Genomic DNA, 22,760 nt, shown 5'->3' with positions numbered 1-22,760 from the left:
AAGACATTGTCTGCATCTTATAGACTTATATACTGAATAAATATAGAAACAGTGGCAGCCATAAGGGGTATTAACCTGTAGTCTTTAACCCATACCTGGGCAACTTAAGGCTTAATTAGGGTTAAGCTTGTCAATCTGGCCCGATGGACATTCCCAAATAATTTTTTTAGATCTTTAAGATGGAAACTGTAGCTGCCATTATGATGTGCAGTGATGTTTTTAAATTACCATAAGTCTTGAACTATACACATTTTTTCAATGGTTGGAATCTGCGCTTTTGCATGATATATTAGTTACTATGGTAATGTAATTAGTTACTAATCTAAGTCACAGCAGCTCAGACGAGGCACCATGCAGTGTGGGTGGGGAGCGTTTCCACAGAGTGTTTCCAGAGTGTCAGCCTGAAATGCGGGTGTCAGGGACAGACGCGGAAGGAGATTTTTACAACAAAGTTCTAAAGCCTAGTGATGTATCAGATATATCAGATTATAGGTGGGTTTTTGTTTACCTTCCGCGTTGATATTTTGCTGTTTGTTGCATTTTTGTTGCGTTTCGCTTGTGTCGATCGAGAGGGGGTTTGACGTTCATATGTTGTCAATATTCAGTGTTTTATCGTTCATAGTTAATATTGTAAATCCCACATTCTTTATTGACGTGTACATTATGTGTCTTACCGTATTTCCTTGAATAGCCGCCGGGGCGCTAATTAATTTAAAACCTCTTCTCACTCCTGCGCTTACCAAAAGCATGCGGGATGGGCAAGCATGCGCTAATTATTTTAAAACCTCTTCTCACTCCGGCGCTTACCTTATCATGAAAAGCACATTTAATAAAAAAAAACGTTATTATGGTCTTACCTTTACTTATTAATTATGTCCATGTGCAGCTGCTTCTGATCAAAGGCAGTCTTCCTTATCTTTCTTCAGTTTTAAAAGTTTCTGGAGATCTTCCTTTAATTATTACCTCCTGCTTCGATTGAAAGTCCAGTTTAGAAAACTGTTTTATTTTAGATATGTAATCCTCCATGGTAAAAGTGCAAGCAAACGATCGCTGCTTACGCTTGCTGCTTGTTGTCTTCTTCTGCAGCACCGGTCTTCTGCAGTACTGGTAGTCGCAAGAAGGATCACTAGCGCCCTCTACCACCAGGAGGCGGGAGTCATTTAATGAGTCATATTTGACCCGGCGGAAGTGCCAAGCATGCGCTAATTATTTTTGCGAAACGAGTTTGACCCGGCTGTAATTCTAGGCAGGCGAATACTATATTCCCGGCGGCAATTCAAGGAAATACGGTATTCAGTAAAAAAAAATTAAATTCTATTCCGTTTTTAAGGCGGTCTGTCATAACGTTTTTAGCATTCAGACATTATTGTGAGTTTTTGTATTAGTGTTCCTAAAAATACAAAGACACATTTTTTTCTCTCTAAATTTGGCCCGCCGAGTCAAAATAATTCCCCGGGCCTGCTTTAACCTGTTTGTGCAGGTTAGCTCCAAAAGCTTACTCATTTAGCATTCAGGTGCTACTTACCTAATTAACACAGCTGGGATGCTAACTATAGAACAGGGGTCACCAACCTTTTTGAAAGCAAGAGCTACTTCTTGGGTAGTGATTAATGCGAAGGGCTACCAGTTTGATACACACTTAAATAAATTTCCAGAAATAGCCAATTTGCTCAATTTATCTTTAACTCTATATTATTATTAATAATTAATGATATTTACAGTTAATTGAACGGTTTAAAAGAGGAGAAAACACGAAAAAAATGACAATTAAATTTTGAAACATAGTTTATCTTCAATTTCGACTCTTTAAAATTCAAAATTCAACCGAAAAAAAGAAGAGAAAAACTAGCTCATTCGAATCTTTTTGAAAAAATTTAAAAAATAATTTATAGAACACCATTAGTAATTTTTCCTGATTAAGATTAATTTTAGAATTTGGAAGACATGTTTTAAATAGGTTCAAATCCAATCTGCACTTTGTTAGAATATATAACAAATTGGACCAAGCTATATTTCTAACAAAGACAAATCGTTATTTCTTCTAGATTTTCCAGAACAAAAATTTTAAAAGAAATTCAAAAGACTTTGAAATAAGATTTAAATTTGATTCTACAGATTTTCTAGATTTGCCAGAATAATTTTTTTGCATTTTAATCATGATAAGTTTGAAGAAATATTTCACAAATATTCTTCGTCGAAAAAACAGAAGCTAAAATGAAGAATAAATTAAAATGTATTTATTATTCTTTACAATAAAAAGAATAAACATTACTTGAACATTGATTTAAATTGTCAGGAAATAAGAGGAAGGAATTTAAAAGGTAAAAAGGTATATGTGTTTAAAAATCCTAAAATCATTTTTAAGGTTGTATTTTTTCTCTAAAATTGTCTTTCTGAAAGTTATAAGAAGCCAAGTAAAAAAAATAATGAATTTATTTAAACAAGTGAAGACCAAGTCTTTAAAATATTTTCTTGGATTTTCAAATTCTATTTGAGTTTTGTCTCTCTTAGAATTAAAAATGTCGAGCACAGCGAGACCAGCTTGCTAGTAAATAAATACAATTTAAAAAATAGAGACAACTCACTGGTAAGTGCTGCTATTTGAGCTATTTTTAGAACAGGCCAGCGGGCTACTCATCTGGTCCTTACGGGCTACCTGGTGACCGCGGGCACCGCGTTGGTGACCCCTGCTATAGAACATCAATAAAACATCACACACGTAAAAAGGGTTAGGAATTCAGCCGGCAGCGCTCGGGGGTTAAAGGTCAGATTTCATTTCAGCACTCAGCCATAACAAATTCAAAAAGTGGGCATGTGACGTGACACCATACGGCAGATGTGAGGCCAAAGATCAAAATCAAAATGGTTAAAGGTCTGAAGTCTGCCAACAATTGTTCCGGTATTTTTTTTGTCAGCTTTGGTTGCAACACTGAAGCGAATGCGAGTGAATACTAGGTTAGTGGGGAACCAACCCGTGGAAAAGGGAACACTCGAATACTTGTTTTAGTCATGAATTAAGAGGTAATGAATGCATTTTGGCTCCCACTCGCTCACTCCGACACGCCGTCTCTCACTAACCATTTGCTCTTTGCACTGGCGCTTGCTTTTCTGTTGCTCTTTTTCTTTGCCTTGCATTTGACTTATTTGTTTATTTATTTATTTTGCCCTTCTGTGTTCGTTGTAATCATGACCTCTCACTGTTTTAATTTCAGATTTGCATATCCACTCCCACTCCTTCCTCATTTGCATACAGCAAGAAATGGCGAGCGGGCATCCCACAGACAAATTCAGTTTCATGTATCAACCAGACACGCACAAGAGGTACGCGGCACGCATCTGCACACTCGCACACACACACTGACACACACACGTTGTCTTTATTGCGGTAAGTACAAAGAAGGTCTGGAGTGGTTCATGTGTCTTCACCGCGCCGCAGGAGATCAAACCCTGCCGCTTTACTGCATCACTTTGCCTTTAAATAGATGCTTTTGACCACACTTGATGGGAGGTTTTTCCTGTCCTATGTTGCCATACCAATCTCAGGTGGTGTTGCATCTAATAATCCAAACAATGTGTTGGTTATGATCTGTGTCTTCTCCTCCCCCTGCACTTTTTGACTTTCATGGTCTCTTATCCTTTCTTAAGTCTATTTCCCCCCCCCCACTCTTCCAGCAAAAACAGGTTGTCTGCAGCCATGAATCCTGTCTACAGCCCTGTCCAGCCTGGCGCCCCCTATGGAAACCCCAAAAACATGGCCTTTGCAGGCAAGATACACACAGCAAAAACATGTTTTCGTAGTGGATGGATGTAATACACATCCTTAGTTGGCATTTGTATGGTTAAAAACGGGTTATTGTTGCAGTTTGGTGGCAAGAGATGGAGTCCGACTCTGTGCCCCATGTCCTGAAATGTCTTGAAACTGTATGATGGTTGTCGTACATTCTGCTCGTTGCCACGAGGCTGGCTGGGTTTACTTTTGGTAAAACGGTCTCTAGTGTAAATTAGGGCTGCAGCTGTCGATTATTTTTAGTCATTTATGGATTAGCTTGTTTGATCGATCGAGTAATCAGATAAAATACACTTTCTAGCCTCAGCCTTTTAGGGAAAATAGTTAAGTTAATAAAGATTGTTGTACTTGCCATGACATTCATTACCTTCTTTGACCGTCTTTTACCTTGTTTTGCCGTCTATATTCATTTTTCTTTACTTGTATTTACCTTATTTTACCTTCTGTCTACCTTCTTTGACTGTCTTTTGCCTTGTTTAAGCTTCTTTTATCATCTATATTCCTTCTTTCACTCTTTATTTTACTTACTTTACCTTTTGTTGTTACCTTCTATTTACCTGTACCTTATTTGACCTTCTATTTACCTTATTTGACCGTCTATAGTCCTTCTTTTACATTTTATTTACCTTCAATTGACCTTTTTTTATTTCTATTACCTTCTATTTAACTTATTTTACCTTCTATATTCATTCTTTTACTTTTTATTTACCTTATTTGACCGTCTATAGTCCTTCTTTTACATTTTATTTACCTTCAATTGACCTTTTTTTTATTTCTATTACCTTCTATTTAACTTATTTTACCTTCTATATTCATTCTTTTACTTTTTATTTACCTTATTTGACTGTCTATAGTCCTTCTTTTACATTTTATTTACCTTCAATTGACCTTTTTTATTTCTATTACCTTCTATTTAACTTATTTTACCTTCTACTTTTTATTTACCTTATTTGACCGTCTATTGTCCTTCTTTTACATTTTATTTACCTTCAATTGACCTTTTTTCATTTCTATTACCTTCTATTTAACTTATTTTACCTTCTATATTCATTCTTTTACTTTTTATTTACCTTATTAAATTATATTAATCTATAGTCCTTAATAATAGATAAATTATATTAATCTATAGTCCTTCTTTTACATTTTATTTACCTTTTTTCATTTCTATTACCTTCTATTTTTCATTTCTATTACCTTCTATTTAACTTATTTTACTTTCTATTATCCTTATTTTACTTTTTATTTGCCTTATTTGACCTTCTATAGTCCTTCTTTTACATTTTATTTACATTTTTCATTTACCTTTAATTTACCTATTTTACCCTCCCATTACCTGTTTTCATTTATATTACCTTGTATTTAATTTATTTCATCTTCCACTTACCTTTTACCATATTTACTTTCTATTCAATTAGTTTTACTATATTTTATGCTGTCTAGATTTTATATATTTTCATTAGTAACTTTCTTTAGATGATTAATTGAAACAACAGAATATAAATCTAAGCATTTCTCTAATAAAATTAATCGATTAATACTTGTAGCCCTTGTGCACTAGTTCTAAACATTTTTGACCACAGGGCTCAACTTTTCCATTACGAAAATATTAACACTAAATTAGTAATATTACTGTTGTTTTTAGTCATATTCAATAATTATATCTAACCTTGTTGTATCTAACCCCAATTCCAACCCTTTTGGGGTTAAATCACCAAAATTATTCCCGAGCGCGGCCACCGCTGCTGCTCACTGCTCCCCTCACCTCCCAGGAGGTGAACATGGGGATGGATCAAATGCAGAGGATAATTTCACCAAACCTAGTGTGTGTGTGTGACTATCGTTGGGACTTTAACTTGTTAAATGATATGATTTAACACATAAACCTTAGACTTTGGTCAGGCTGATTAGAAAAATAAGTACTCACCAAATATTCTGCATAGGAAGGGACTCATAAATAACTGACGGAAAATGTATTTGCCATCAATAATGGTGTGCTAAAGTAAATTAAATTGATAATGACTGTTTTTTAACTAAACTGTCAATAAAATGAAAGTGCAAATTAAATCATACAGCGTCACCATTTTAGTCATAATTTTTGCGCTTTACAAGCTTCTCTATGACTTTAGCTCCAGACTTCTGATTGTTTGATATTGTAAATTACTGCCACGAGTGGTGGAAAAGTGTATTACAACTGAGTGCTGCTGCAGACCATACGGACCACAGCTGAAAAACAGATCTTTTTGGCGGCCCCACGACAGGCCTGGGCCCTATGGTTAAGAAACACCGCCCCAGTGTAAATACTCTTGAAAGCGCAGCTATAACTATTAAAAAATAATACCGTGTGTCAGTTTTTATGCGACTCCCAGTTTGTGTGAATGTCTTTCTCATTGCTGTCCAACAGGCTATCCAGGGGGTTATCCGACTACGGCACCCACATATACGCCAAACCTCTATCAAACAGGAAGTCCTGGGTATCCACCTGGTGAGTCCCGCCCCACACACTAATTACAGACTCCACAAAAAGATGGCTGGAGGATAGATGAGATTTAAGTAGTAGAGGGTTCACCTTCGGAAATACTAAATAAATAAAAATACTATGGCTTTTCAAAACAATCACAATACAGTCGTCCCTTATAATCGCATTGAATATTTTCATAGTTAGAACATAAAAAAATGTTTAAGGCCTTTTAACTACAGTGTTACAGCCAAAATGGGTTTTGTGTACAGTTGTCTCTTTTTGTTAATACGGCTAATTGGTTCCAGTTGTAAAATACATTTTATGAAGTATTTTCATTGACTATAAAGTAGTTTTTAAATATGTTTAACATCATTGGAACCCTCTAAACAAGAAATAACACCATATATTCACCTTTACACTTGTTCAACCCGACACAGGAGCCTTGGGTGTGTTCTGCTGCAGGCAACAGTAGGACTGGACGATACTGGCAAAAATGATACATTTGATTGACATTTAAATCATTAAATTGTATCACCAAAATTCTACTTTAAATATGACATACAATTTAGAATAACAACCAGATATAAATTAGTGACGGACAAGTAAAATGATAATAGTAACAATAAATTAAAATATCAAGACTGTGGGGGAAAAAACAATAAAATTACGTTTTTCAGTTTACCGTATTTTCCGGACCATAGGGCGCCCCGGATTATAAGGTGCACTGCCGGTCTATTTGGGTGTATTTACATACAACACACACTTTTCAACTTTTCATATCTGGTACCTACTGATCTGTATTTGAGGTCTGCATAAGTCCTGAAAATTTGCCCTCTGCCATTGTAGGCTTCTTCTTTTTCTCCACCCTCTTGTTGTGGGACATTCATCCTCCGCTATTGCCATTTCTATTATAAAGTAGCGTAAAGTTCTCTCTTACAGAGAGGTTATTAATAGTAAACAGTTCCCAAAAAAGTGCAGCTCTTTAACATGAAAAACAGGAACTTAAGCAATGGCTCCACCATCATTGAAACAGAAGTCTCCCTGTTGAATAGCTCTATTTATGTATGTATTGTGATCACCACTTTGTAATAGACTAGTACTGTACATATAAAACATGTCCTAAAAAATGATGTGAAGTCGCAAAACTCTGTTTCAATTTCCCATAAATCAATAATTTATTCCGAATCATCCCCCATATTTGATTTAATTGATTGCTCTTTGTGTGCATGTTTAGTATCAAACACTCCCACAAACACACAACTAATTACCGTATTTTCCGCACTATAAGGCGCGCCGGATTATAAGGCGCACCTTCAATGAATGGCATATTTCAAAACTTTGTTCATATATAAGGCGCACCGGATTATAAGGCGCACCTATGCATCCATTAGATGGAGCTGCGCTAAAGGGAATGTCAACAAAAAAATCGGATAGGTCAGTCAAACTTTATTAATAAATTACAAACCAGCGTTCTGACAACTCTGTTCACTCCCAAAATGAATAAACAGCTGTTTTATTATTTTCCCCCAGGTAAAGTCAGTGACGTGGTGTTTTGTTTATCTTTTAACAACAGCAAGGTGTAACATGTAGTGCAGGGGTCGGCAACCTTTACCACTCAAAGAGCCATTTTGGCAAGTTTCACAAATTAAAGAAAATAATGGGAGCCACAAAAAATGTTTTAAAATAAAAAACACCGCATACAAAGCTTAAATTGCTTTGTGCTATGTTCACCAGGGGTCTCAGACACACGCACCGGCACGCACCTTAATATGGAAATTTGATGTTAGTGCGGCCCGCGAGTTTTGAATGAATGGCGCTTGATAGCGTCATACTTGCCAACCCTCTCATTATTTCCGGGAGACTCCCGAATATCAGGGCGCGATGGCACTGCTTTTGGCGCCCTCTACAGCCTGCCCAAACAGTGTACCTGCTCGACCACATGTAGAATGCAGCTTCAGCTTGCTCACGTAAGTGACAGCAAGGCGTACTAGTTCAACAGCCACACAGCTTACACTGACGGTAGCCATATAAAACAACTTTAACACTGTTACGTTACAAATATGCGCCACACTTTGAACCCACACCAAAAAAGAACGACAAACACATTTCTGGAGAACATCTGCACTGTAACACAACATAAACACAACACAACAAATACCCAGAATCCCATGCAGCCCTAACTCTTCCGCTCAACCGACGCAGGGAGGGGGGGTTGATGTGTGTGGGGGTTTGGTGGTAGTGGGAGTGTATAATGTAGACCGGAAGAGTTAGGGCTGCATGGGATTCTGGGTATTGGTTGTGTTGTGTTTATGTTGTGTTACGGTGCGGATGTTCTCCAGAAATTTGTTTTTCATTCTTTTTTGGTGTGGGTTCACAGTGTGGCGCATATTTGTAACAGTGTTAAAGTTGTTGTATACATCCACCGTCAGTGTAAGCTGTGTGGCTGATGACTAAGTATGCCTTGCTGTCTCCTACGTGTGCAAGTAAAAACTACATATAACATGTGGCCGGGCTGGCACGCTGTTTGTAAATGCTATAGAGGACAATTACTGCAGTGCAATTAGGGCACGCCCTTAATTTAGTAATTAGAGTGAAAATAGGATTATATTTGCCCTGGGAGTTTTCTAGGAGAGGCACTGAGATCCATAAGTCTCCTGGGAAAATCGGGGGGGTCGGCAAGTATGCAGCTGAGCCGCATCAGAGTGGTCAAAGAGCCGCATGCGGCTCCGGAGCCGCGGGTTGCCGACCCCTGATGTAGTGCAACATTTATATCACATAGTGGAGGGGAACTTTTTCCCTGATTCAATAAACAGGTAAAAAACACTGATACTGTTACGGTAAATCAAACGTTAGTGCAATCACAATATAATAACACTCGAAATAGTGCAGAGCAATAACAATATATCAATAACTCAACGTTGCTCAAACGTTAATGTCACACAACACAACACTCAAAATAAACATGTAAAGCTCACTTTATGAAGTTATTCCTCATCCACGAATCCCTCGAATTCTTCTTCTTCAGTGTCCGAATTAAACAGTTGGGCGGATACGGCATCCAACATGCCCGGCTCCGTCTCGTCGAAGTCGTCATTAATGGAGTCAGTGTCGCTGCTGCTCTATTCCCGTGTTCTACTGCGTGACTGATCGTCTTAAGTTTAAACTCTGCGTCGTAAGCGTGTCTCTTAATAGGAGCCATTTTGGGGTCTTTACATAAACATCCATCCATCCATCTTCTTCCGCTTATCCGAGGTCGGGTCGCGGGGGCAGCAGCTTAAGCGGGGAAGCCCAGACTTCCCTCTCCCCAGCCACTTCGTCCAGCTCCTCCCGGGGGATCCCGAGGCGTTCCCAGGCCAGCCGGGAGACATAGTCTTCCCAACGTGTCCTGGGTCTTCCCCGTGGCCTCCTACTGGTCGGACGTGCCCTAAACACCTCCCTAGGGAGGCGTTCGGGTGGCATCCTGACCAGATGCCCGAACCACCTCATCTGGCTCCTCTCCATGTGGAGGAGCAGCGGCTTTACTTTGAGCTCCCCCCGGATGGCAGAGCTTCTCACCCTATCTCTAAGGGAGAGACCCGCCACCCGGCGGAGGAAACTCATTTCGGCCGCTCGTACCCGTGATCTTGTCCTTTCGGTCATAACCCAAAGCTCATGACCATAGGTGAGGATGGGAACGTAGATCGACCGGTAAATTGAGAGCTTTGCCTTCCGGCTCAGCTCCTTCTTCACCACAACGGATCGATACAGCGTCCGCATTACTGAAGACGCCGCCCCGATCCGCCTGTCGATCTCACGATCCACTCTTCCCTCACTCGTGAACAAGACTCCGAAGTACTTGAACTCCTCCACTTGGGGAAGGGTCTCCTCCGCAACCTGGAGATGGCACTCCACCCTTTTCCGGGCGAGAACCATGGATTCGGACTTGGAGGTGCTGATTCTCATCTCAGTCGCTTCACACTCAGCTGCGAACCGATCCAGTGAGAGCTGAAGATCCTGGCCAGATGAAGCCATCAGGACCACATCATCTGCAAAAAGCAGAGACCTAATCCTGCAGCCACCAAACCAGATCCCCTCAACGCCTTGACTGCGCCTAGAAATTCTGTCCATAAATACATAAACAAACAAATGGAAATCAAAACGGCACGCCTTGCGCAGTCATATATCCCAGCATGCACCGCGCGCTCCTTCTTCTTCTACGGGGGCGGCTGCTTACCGTAGAAGAAGAACTTCTTCTTCTATGGGGGAAAATGTAGACGGGGGGGAAATGAAGTCGGCGGCTGCTTACCGTAGTTGCGATTGATTGATTGATTGAAACTTTTACCTGTTGGAGGCTCAATATTGATCCATATACTGTATAAGGTGCACCGGATTATAAGGCGCACTGTCAGCTTTTGACAAAATTAGAGGTTTTTAGGTGCGCCTTATAGTGCGGAAAATACGGTAATTGGGAGACTATTGATTTGCACACTATGTTTGTGCAACAATAAAATAATCTGTTTTCTTCCTAGTGTTCCCTTTTCCAATGTTGAAAGCCTCTGTAGTTACCATGTTGTGTTTAAGTGTCAAACACATTGTCTTGCAAAGGTACTGCAAAGCACACGTGGCTTTGTTCCATACTGGCACACAATAACAGTAAATGGAGGGAGCCGTGAATATACTGCAAGTAGATGTCGTCGATACAATTTATCTCCGACGTAAACGTTTCTGTCAATACCGTCATTTCACGTAACATTAAAGACTCAACACATGCTGACAATGCAACGCATGTATGAGATGGGAATGTATGATACACACACACACACACACAGCAGCTTGTGTCTCTTTGTTCCCTGGTGAGGCACGTTTAACCTTCAAGCTCCCCCGAGTGGCCAGTCACTGTTACTACATCCCACAGCAGACACGCACTCTGGGTTTTACAGCCTGTCATCACGGTGTAGCACTTATCTGTAAAATATCACTCAGCCAGTGCTGCCGTACTTGTATGGCTGACCATAAATGTCCTATTTCTAATATGCAACGTTCTATTGTGAAGAATCACAACACTACACCAGTGCTCCACATTTGCAGGTTTCTTCAGAAAATATACTATTTTTAAACGCCAAGCTTCATGAAAGCTGTTCCATGTATGTCCGTCATGTCTTGTGACAAATAAGCCATTCAAATCCGATGTATATTTCACATTTTTCCACCGTACCAGGTCACATTGAGTCCATCCATCCAACCATTTTCTACCACTTGTCCCTTTTGGGGTGGCGGGGGGTGCTGGAGCCTATCTCAGCTGCATTCGGGCGGAAGGCGGGGTACACCCTGGACAAGTCGCCACCTCATCACAGGGCCAACACATATAGACAGACAACATTGTCATTGAGGGAACCCACGCAGTCACGGGTAGAACATGCAAACTCCACACAGAAAGATCCTGAGCCCGGGATTGAACTCACGACTACTCAGGACCTTCGTATGGTGGAATCGGTTAGGATTAGAGGGTTAGGATTTGACGGTTAGGGTTAGGGTTAGAGGATTAGGTTTGAGGTTGGGGTTAAGGTTAGGGTTGGGGTTAGGGTTAGGCATAAAGAAAAAGAGTTGGGTTTGGGGTTAGGGTTAAGGTTAGGTTTGGGGTTAAGGTTAGGGTTGGGGTTAAGGTTAGGGTTGGGGTTGAGGTTGAGGTTAAGATTAGGGTTAGGGTTGGGGTTAGGGTTACGCATAAAGAAAAAGAGTTGGGTTCGGGGTTAGGATAGGGTTGGTGTTAAGGTTAGGGTTAGGCATAAAGAAAGAGTTGGGTTAGGGTTGGGGTTAAGGTTAGGGTTAGGCATAAAGAAAAATAGTTGGTTAGGGTTAAGGTTGGGGTTAAGGTTGGGGTTAGGCATAAAGAAAAAAGATTTGGGTTAGGGTTGGGTTGGGGTTAGGTTTGGGGTTAGGGTTGAGGTTGGGTTGGGTTGAGGTTAGGTTTGGGGTTAGGGTTGGGGTTAAGGTTAGGGTTAGGCATAAAGTAAAAGAGTTGGGTTAGGTTTAAGGTTGAGGTTAGGGTTAGGGTTAGAGGGTTAGGGTTAAAGTACCAATGAATGTCACACACACTAGGTGTGGTGAAATTTGTCCTCTGCATTTGACCCATCCCCTTGTTCACCCCCCGGGAGGTGAGGGGAGCATTGGGCAGCAGTGGTGGCAGCACCCGGGAATCATTTTTGGTGATTTAACCCCCAATTCCAAACCTTGATGCTGAGTGTTAAGCAGGGTGGTAATGGGTCCCATTTTTAGTCTTTGGTATGACTCGGGCGGGGTTTGAACTCACAACCTACCGATCTCAGTGCGGACACTCTAACCACTAGGCCACTGAGTAGGTTAGAGGGTTAGGTTTAGCGTTGGGGTTGGGGTTAGAGTTAGTCATTTTATTTAAAGTAAAGAAGTTGTCTGTAAAGTGATACCTCGGTTTTCGTTAGTAGGTCGTTCCAAAAGGTCGGACAAAAAATAATTTGTACGGAAGCCTTAGTCATTTTTCTGTGTTAAGGAATAATAACTCAAATAACAGAGTCTTCACCTCCAAGTCCGAGTCCATGGTTCTCGCCCGGAAAAGGGTGGAGTGCCATCTCCGGGTTGGGGAGGAGACCCTGCCCCAAGTTGAGGAGTTCAAGTACCTGGGAGTCTTGTTCACGAGTGAAGGAAGAGTGGATCGTGAGATCAACAGGCGGATCGGTGCGGCGTCTTCAGTAATGCGGACGCTGTATCGATCCGTTGTGGTGAAGAAGGAGCTGAGCCGGAAGGCAAAGCTCTCAATTTACCGATCGATCTACGTTCCCATCCTCACCTATAGTCATGAGCTTTGGGTTATGACCGAAAGGACAAGATCACGGGTACAAGCGGCCCAAATGAGTTTCCTCCGCCGGGTGGCGGGTCTCTCCCTTAGAGATAGGGTGAGAAGCTCTGTCATCCGGGAGGAGCTCAAAGTAAAGCCGCTGCTCCTCCACATGGAGAGGAGCCAGATGAGGTGGTTCGGGCATCTGGTCAGGATGCCACCCGAACGCCTCCCTAGGGAGGTGTTTAGGGCACGTCCAACCGGTAGGAGGCCACGGGGAAGACCCAGGACACGTTGGGAAGACTACGTCTCCCTTGCCTGGGAACGCCTCGGGATCCCCCGGGAGGAGCTGGACAAAGTGGCTGGGGAGAGGGAAGTCTGGGCTTCCCTGCTTAGGCTGCTGCCCCCGCGACCTGACCTCGGATAAGCGAAATAAGATGGATGGATGGATAACAGTCTTGTCGACAAAAACTGCAATCAACTGAGAAGGAGGAATATATAGAGAGCCAATCTTTGTTCTTTGTTACGAGTTAATTCTTCAATTCAGTAGTGTTTCTCAACTTCTTTATCAAGGTGCTAGCACTTGCAACTTTCTTTGACCCCATGGGGTAAAAAAAAAAATAGTATAGTTGTGGAACTGTATGAGATACTGTGCGAAATCAATTGCTTTGCTCTACACTGCACAAAGTCAGTGTTCAAAAACAAGAAAAAAAAATACAAAAATGAGGGGTATTTTATTTGAACTAAGCAAAATTATCTGCCAATATAACAACAAAATTTGGCTTGTCAAGACTTTCCAAAACAAGTAAAATTAGCTAACTTCAATGAACCCAAAAATACCTTAAAATAAGTAATAAGAAGTGCACTTTTCTTGGTAGAAAAAAAATGAGACCTTTTTGCTCAATATGTGGAAAAATATTCTTAAATGAAGTAAATGCTAGTGCCATTATCTTGACATAATGATATGCGCTCGGCATTATATTTCTTGAAACCAGCAAACTTATACTAAAAACTAATTAATTGTTCTTAATGGAAAGGCAACAAGGCAACCGCTTGTTACTCTCGAGGTCTCCTAGCCGCTCAGGCAAATCATACGGTCTAAAAATGCATTTTTCCATGGATAACATGACATCATCGCGCCAAGTGTGTGCTCTTTCAGTCAATTAGTGCACACATATACCTGTATACAGCCCGGCCCCTGGCCAAATATTTTTTTAGGGATGTCCGATAATGGCTTTTTGCCGATATCCGATATTCCGATATTGTCCAACTCTTTAATTACCGGTACCGATATCAACCGATACCGATATCAACCGATATATGCAGTCGTGGAATTAACACATTATTATGCCTAATTTGGACAACCATGTATGGTGAAGATAAGGTACTTTAAAAAAAATAAATAAATAATAAGATAACTAAATTAAAAAACATTTTCTTGAATAAAAAAGAAAGTAAAACAATATAAAAACAGTTACATAGAAACTAGTAATTAATGAAAATGAGTAAAATTAACTGTTAGAGGTTAGTACTATTAGTGGACCAGCAGCACGCACAATCATGTGTGCTTACGGACTGTATCCCTTGCAGACTGTATTGATATATATTGATATATAATGTAGAAACCAGAATATTGATAACAGAAAGAAATGGGGGGAGGGAGGTTTTTTGGGTTGGTGCACTAATTGTAAGTGTATCTTGTGTTTTTTATGTTGATTTAATAAAATAAAAAACCCCAAAAAACCCTGATACAGATAATAAAAAAACCGATACCGATAATTTCCGATATTACATTTTAACGCATTTATCGGCCGATAATATCGGCAGGCCGATATTATCGGACATCCCTATTTTTTTTTATTGTAATTTTGAAGAATTTTTTTGAATGTGCATGAACTATTTCTGTTCAAAATTGTTAGAAATGTTAAATGTTTAAATTTTAACTGTCAGTTTACTGTACTGTGCCAACTGTACTACTTTATGAGTACGTATTTTCTATTGTTTCATTGAAAATAAAACAGCAAAGTCCATTTGGCTGTCATCCGTTTTAATTATGAGACACAATTGTGTCAAAGTCATGATTTTTTTTTTCATGCTTGAAATAAGAAATTATTACTTTAAAAAAGTAGTTTTATACTCGTGAGTGTTGATGACACAGCTTTGCAACAGTTGATATTCTAGTTTCAAGCATGTTTTACTCAATATAGCTCATCAAATCTCAGCAACAAGCTGTAATATCTTACTGAGATCATTTAGGACCAAAAACCCTTAAAGGCCTACTGAAAGCCACTACTAGCGACCACGCAGTCTGATAGTTTATATATCAATGATGAAGTCTTAACATTGCAACACATGCCAATACGGCCGGGTTAACTTATAATGTGCAATATTACATTTCCCGCTAAACTTCCGGTTGAAAAACTCCTTTGGATATGACGTATGCGCGTGACGTCACGACGGCAACGGAAGTATTCGTACCCAATGTGTCACAATACAAACTGCTCTGTTTTCATCGAACAATTCCACAGTATTCTGGACATCTGTGTTGGTGAATCTTTTGCAATTTGTTTAATGAACAATGGAGACTGCAAAGAAGAAAGTTGTAGGTGGGATCGGTGTATTAGCGGCTGGCTGTAGCAACACAACAAGGAGTACTTACTTGGATAGCAGACGCGCTAGCCGATGCTAGCCGCCAACCGCACGGATGATCGGGTGATCGATCGCTGGAACGCAGGTGAGCACGGGTGTTGATGAGCAGATGAGGGCTGGCTGGCGTAGGTGGAGCGCTAATGTTTTTATCATAGCTCTGTGAGGTCCGGTTGCTAAGTTGCTAAGTTAGCTTCGGCGTCGTTAGCAACAGCATTGTTAAGCTTTGCCGGGCTGAGAATTATTAACCGTGTAGTTACATGTCCATGGTTTAATAGTATTGTTGATCTTCTGTCTATCCTTCCAGTCAGGGTTTATTTATTTTGTTTCTATCTGCATTTGAACCAGATGCTATCAAGGTTAGCTCAGTAGCTAAAGAGCTTCGCCGATGTATTGTCGTGGGGATAAAAGTCACTGTGAATGTCCATTTCGCGTTCTCGACTCTCATTTTCAAGAGGATATAGTATCCGAGGTGGTTTAAAATACAAATCCGTGATCCACAATAGAAAAAGGAGAGTGCATGGAATCCAATGACACCTTGTACCTAAGTTACGGTCAGAGCGAAAAGAAATACACCTTGCACTGCCTCTCTAGTTCTTCACTCTAACGTTCCTCATCCACAAATCTTTCATCCTCGCTCAAATTAATGGGGTAATCGTCGCTTTCTCGGTCCGGATCTCTCTCGCTCCATTGTAAACAATGGGGAATTGTGAGGAATCCTACCTCCTGTGACGTCACGCTACTTCCGGTACAGGCAAGGCTTTTTTTTTTATCAGCGACCAAAAGTTGCAAACTTTATCGTCGTTGTTCTATACTAAATCCTTTCAGCAAAAATATGGCAATATCGCGAAATGATCAAGTATGACACATAGAATGGATCTGCTATCCCCGTTTAAATAAAAACATTTCATTTCAGTAGGCCATACTTGCCAACCCTCCCGTTTTTAGCGGGAGAATCCCGGTATTCAGCGCCTCTTCCGATAACCTCCCGGCAGAGATTTTCTCCCGACAAACTCCCGGTATTCAGCTGGAGCTGGAGGCCACGCCCCCTCTAGCTCAATGCGGACCTGAGACTGAGTGGAGACAGCCTGTTCTCACGTCCGCTTTCCCACAATATAAACAGCTTGCCTGCCCAATGACGTCATAACATCTAGGGCTTTTAGAGAGTAGAGTGCACAACTGCGCACACAACAAGGAGACGTTCGAAGGGGAAGGTGTATGTTGCCTGTAAATATGTAGAACAGACTTCTCCATTGAACACGGTGGCCGAAATTATATACTCATCATGAACAGAGAAGTTAAACAGGACAATACTGCCATCTAATGGATAGCCAACGGAACACTGAAATTCAAGTATTTATTTTATGTAAATAAAATAAATATATATATATATATATATATATATATATGTATATATATATATATATATATATAGAGCTACAATTCACTGAAAGTCAAGTATTTCATATATATATATATATATATATATATATATATATATATATATATATATATGAAATACTCGAGTTGGTGAATTCTAGCTGTAAATAAACACGCCCCCAACCACACACCCCCCCCTACCACCCACCTCCCGATATTGGAGGTCTCAAGGTTGTCAAGTATGCAGTAGGCCTTTAAAACAAGTAAAACACTCTAACATAGAATCTGAGAAGAATGATCTTATCAGACAGAAAATAAGCAAATATCACCCTTATTTGAGATATTTCATCTTACTTAGATTTCAGTTTTTGCAGTCTAACAGTTGCTGCTTTGCTTTTCTCCCATTCTTTAGGATATACTGCAGCGGGCACCCCTTACAAGGTGCCCCCGACTCAGTCCAATGGAGCGCCTCCTCCCTACACCCCCACCCCTACCCCGTACCCGACGGCTATGTACCCCATCCGCAGTGCCTACCCACAGCAGAACTTGTACACGCAGGTAAGGATGATGCATTCAGCAAGTATGCATGTCAGTGTTTCCCATAAACTGCCATGATACCTGTGGCGGTGGGGGCGTGACTATGGGCGTGGTCACCATGACATCATCGAGTAATTTGCATAATTTACTACAATTATATGATTTTCTCTAAAAAGGCTCAAAAAATGTATACTTACTAATTAATAATAACAGTTTTGTTTTAAACGTCCATCCATCCATCCATCCATCCATTTTACAATATAATTACAACACTTTATGTACATATTTATATACAGATTTGAACAATAAGTTATTCACTGAAATATATTTATTAATTGTGGTTCTTACAAAAAATATATCTTATAAAATATAAAAGCTAAAATGTCTCTTAAAGGTCTGTCCCTTTAATTAGTGCATACTAAATAATTTAACTTTAGCCTACTACTACAACCATATTATTTACCAGCAACATAAAGTGAAACAGAGGCAGAGGTGTCCTGCCACAGTCAGTAACAAATACACAGAAAACAGAAGTGGTCAAATACAAATAAGGCAACAAGAGAAGTATCCTACACTTCTCTTTTGTAAAGTAAATCTGAACAGCCTATATGGGCATCTACATCAACTATATGATTTGCCTGAGAAGCTGGACAGGACAACAAAAAAAAAAAATATTAAAAATGTTTTTTTATTTTTTTTATTTGTGGCGGACGTAATTCTTTTGTGGCGGGCCGCCACAAATAAATGAATGTGTGGGAAACCCTGCATGTTATGAAGTTACTTGGTGCTGTGTCAATTTATTTTCACGTTAAAAACCCTCATTTTTAAGTTTTATTCTGCAAAGTAGTAGCGACTTCCTTGTTCATTTACAGGATCTGTCAACGTTTGTTTTTACTTTATCGAATGCAAGTGACGTTGAGGCCACATTTGGGGCCTGTGCCCGTTTATACTGTAGTCTGATAAAGATCATATTTTACTTAAGACTGCAGCTAACGATTATTTTTCTATCGATTAATCTATAGATTATTTTTTCGATTAATCTATAGATTATTTTTCCTTTTACCGATTTTTTTTTAAATTTAAAATGAAGATGAAAAAATAAATGTAGGACAGTTTTTTCAAAAGGCATGGCTTTTATTTACAAAAAAAAAAGTATGGCCACTCAGTCAACATTGACAACAACATGACAAAATATTCTGTAACAATGTAAACATTTAAAACTTTTAACATTTAACAAAATTAAAAGTAGCTTATTTGCTTTTTAATGTGCAAATATAAAAGTAAACATCCAGTGCAAATCTTAATATTCTGCAATAGTATAAGCATTTCAAAAGTAAAAGTATTGCTTATTTTGCTTTAAAATGTGCAAAAATAAAGATAAACATCCAATACAAAAAAGTGCAAAACGGAATATTCTGTAACAACAGTGTAAACATTTCAACAAAAGTAAAAGTATTGCTTATTTTGCTTTAAAATGTGCAAAAATAAAGATAAACATCCAGCACAAAAAAGTGCCAATCTAATTATTCTGAAGCACTGTAAACATTAAGTATTGCTTTTAAAATGTCCAGTCCAACACAGTACACAATAACCAATTCTACTCATTCCAGTGAGTGACTAACAGTTGTAATGAAGAAAGGTTAGCATGTCTACATGCTCTGGGGTGAGGCTGGTTCTTTTCTTGTTTACAATATTCCCAGCAGCTGAAAATAGGCGCTGTCACGCCAAATTTCTTCCCCCCTCCGCCATGACGGTAGTGTGACGTAAATATGCGACGCGTCGACGCACAAAAACGGCGTTGACGTATTTACATAACCGATGACGTCGACTATGTCGACGCGTCGTTTCAGCCTTAATTTTACTAGTCAGCATGAAAAAGTCAGATTAAAAAGAGAGAAAAAAAGAAAGCCGAATTGGTCCACTTTGGCCTGCAGTGTAAACGTAGTCTCAGGCATCTACTTACTCAGATTTAAAGCACAACTTAAAAAAAACAGAAAATATATGAATTGCTTTATTTAGTGTGTGCTAAAATGTACCAATGCCTCATGGATCCTTTCCTGCCCCTGCAGGGTGCGTACTACACCCAGCCCGTGTACGCAGCTCAGCCGCACGTGATCCACCACACCACCGTGGTGCAGCCAAACAGCATTCCCTCCACGGCCCTCTACCCGGCCCCGGTCCCTGTACCTGCTCCTCGCAACAACGGCATGGCTGCCATGGGGATGGTCGCCGGGACAACCATGGCCATGAGTGCAGGTAAGACTATTTTTGCTCTACCGCTGAGATTTCTTATCTAACATCCAAAGCTCTAAATGGACGTGTTAATAAAAAAATCTATTTAAATTGTGTTTCAGTAGTTCACTATACTTAGATAAGCACTTTATTCATCTCCAAGAGAATTAGTAGTCCTAAATTACAAGAAAGAAATGATGAATAACAAATAGCTGATTTGCCTCATATATTTGTAACCTTTTTACTTCTCATTAGGGCTGGGCGATAAAACCATATCGATAAATATTGCGATTAGGGTATGTCCTTTTGTCTTTATAATGACAGATTAAAAATTGAAAGCTTCTGGTCGAGCCTTGGGAATCTGAACATCTTCTAAATAAAGTTGCCTGTTTGCTAAAGAAAAATGTTAGTAAGTATTGTTTCCATTAAACCAAATTGATTGATTGATTGATTGATTGAGACTTTTATTAGTAGGTTGCACAGTTCAGTACATATTCCGTACAATTGACCACTAAATGGTAACACCCCAATAAGTTTTTCAACTTGTTTAAGTCGGGATCCACTTAAATTGATTCATGATACAGATATACACTATCATATATACTATCATCATAATACAGTCATCACACAAGATAATCACAATGAATTATTTACATTATTTACAATCAGGGGTGTGGAGGGGGGGGTAGGATATGGACATCAAGTAGTGGACATAGAGAGAGAGAGAGAGAGAGAGAGATCAGAAGGCATAAGAAAAAGTATCTGCATTTGATTGTTTACATTTGATTGTTAGCAATCCGGGGAGGGTGTTAGTTTAGGGTTGTAGCTGCCTGGAGGTGAACTTTTATTGCGGTTTTGAAGGAGGATAGAGATGCCCTTTCTTTTATACCTGTTGGGAGCGCATTCCACATTGATGTGGCATAGAAAGAGAATGAGTTAAGACCTTTGTTAGTTCGGAATCTGGGTTTAACGTGGTTAGTGGAGCTCCCCCTGGTGTTGTGGTCATTTACGTTAAGGAAGTAGTTTGACATGTACTTCGGTATCAGGGAGGTGTAGTGGATTTTATAGACTAGGCTCAGTGCAAGTTGTTTAACTCTGTCCTCCACCTTGAGCCAGCCCACTTTAGAGAAGTGGGTAGGAGTGAGGGGGGATCTGGGGTGGAGGTCTAGAAGTAACCTGACTAGCTTGTTCTGAGATGTTTGGAGTTTAGATTTGAGGGTTTTGGAGGTGCTAGGGTACCAGGAGGTGCATGCGTAATCGAAAAAGGGTTGAACGAGAGTTCCCGCCAGAATCCTCATGGTGCTTTTGTTGACCAGAGAGGAAATTCTGTAGAGAAATCTCGTTCGTTGGTTAACCTTTTTGATTACCTTGGTTGCCATTTTATCACAGGAAAGGTTAGCCTCTAGAATGGAACCTAGGTAGGTGACCTCATCTTTCCTGGTGATAACAATGTCACCCACATTTATGGTGAAGTCATTGACTTTCTTGAGGTTGATGTGGGACCCAAACAGGATGGATTCTGTTTTACCCAAGTGTATGGATCACGTTATTGTTGACCGTGCTCAAAAAGCACTCATACACATTTATAACCAAGTTTTTTTTTTTGTTTTTCTTTAGAAATACTGCTGCTTTTTTTCCGACGCTTTGGACCCCCGCGGCTTATAAAACAGTGCGGGTAATTTGGGGATTTTTCTTTCCTGACGGCCATAAAGTAAATACCGTAATTTCCGGACTATAAGCCGCACCTGACTATAAGCCGCACCAGCTAAATTTAGGGGAAAATACAGATTGCTCCATATATAAGCCGCACCCGACTATAAGCCGCAGGGTTTTGATGTGTAATTACCGTAGTATATAGGGGTTCCTGCTACCACGGAGGGGATTGTCGGGACAGAGATGACTGTTTGGGAACGCAAAGCGTCCCATTCATTAACAATAAATCTTTCAATCATTCAATCAAACTTTCACATTTTTGACATGGCGAACAGCATTCGTGCAGAGTACAAATAATACAACGGTGCAAAGTAATACAAAGTGCTCGCCTGTACGTTATCAAAATAACCAGCCTACCGGTATATGAAAAGTCAGTCTTTAATCATTGTGTCATCGTCTTCCTCCTGCGTACTAAAACCACCGAAATCCTCTTCGTCGGTGTCGGAGAAGAACAGGCCTTATATAAGCCGCACCCTTGTATAAGCCGCAGGGACCAGAACGAGGGGGAAAAGTAGCGGCTTATAGTCCGGAAATTACGGGAGTTTTAACGAAACTAGGGTTGTCCCGATACCAATATTTTGGTACCGGTACCAAAATGTATTTCGATAGTTTTCTAAATAACGGGGACCACAAAACAATGGCTTTATTTTAACAAAACATATGTTTCTTATTGCAATCAAAGAAAGATTTTGGCCTTTAATCAAATGTTGACCATACTGGACAACTTGTCTTTTAGTAAAAAAGTAAACAAACAAAGGCTCCTAATTAGTCTGCTGATGTATGCAGTAACATAGTGTCATTTATCATTCTATTATTTTGTCAACATTATGAGGGACAAGCTGTAAAAATTATTATTAATCTCAGTGTTTCCCATAAACTGCCAAGATACCTGTGGCGGTGGGGGCGTGGCTATGGGCGTGGTCACAATGACATCATCGAGTAATTTGCATAATTTACTACAATGATATGATTTTCTCTAAAAAGGCTAAAAAAATGTATACTTACTAATTAATAATAACAGTTTTGTTTTAAACGTCCATCCATCCATCCATCCATCCATTTTACAATATAATTACAACACTTTATGTACATATTTATATACAGATTTGAACAATAAGTTATTCACTGAAATATATTTATTAATTGTGGTTCTTACAAAAAATATATCTTATAAAATATAAAAGCTAAAATGTCTCATAAAGGTCTGCCCCTTTAAT

At 39.7% G+C, this 22,760-nt stretch overlaps 1 protein-coding gene across 2 annotated transcripts in view; it reads left to right on the top strand.

Annotated features, from left to right (window-relative positions):
• Nucleotides 1-22,760, top strand: part of fam168a (family with sequence similarity 168 member A) — a 61,756-nt gene that overhangs the window by 34,249 nt on the left and 4,747 nt on the right. Inside the window, exons 2-6 of one of the 2 annotated variants that reach the window (XM_062067244.1) lie at nucleotides 3,213-3,321; nucleotides 3,673-3,764; nucleotides 6,189-6,269; nucleotides 17,474-17,619; nucleotides 19,668-19,854. In XM_062067244.1, coding sequence (XP_061923228.1) covers nucleotides 3,260-3,321; nucleotides 3,673-3,764; nucleotides 6,189-6,269; nucleotides 17,474-17,619; nucleotides 19,668-19,854 — 568 coding nt within the window. In that variant the 5' untranslated portion in view covers nucleotides 3,213-3,259. The remainder of the gene's footprint in view (nucleotides 1-3,212; nucleotides 3,322-3,672; nucleotides 3,765-6,188; nucleotides 6,270-17,473; nucleotides 17,620-19,667; nucleotides 19,855-22,760) is intronic. The other variant, XM_062067246.1, reaches the window with a different exon arrangement.

Source organism: Entelurus aequoreus, linkage group LG13 (genome assembly GCF_033978785.1).
Source record: "Entelurus aequoreus isolate RoL-2023_Sb linkage group LG13, RoL_Eaeq_v1.1, whole genome shotgun sequence".
Lineage (NCBI taxonomy): Eukaryota > Metazoa > Chordata > Actinopteri > Syngnathiformes > Syngnathidae > Entelurus > Entelurus aequoreus.
This window is presented reverse-complemented; position numbering and strand designations above follow the sequence as displayed.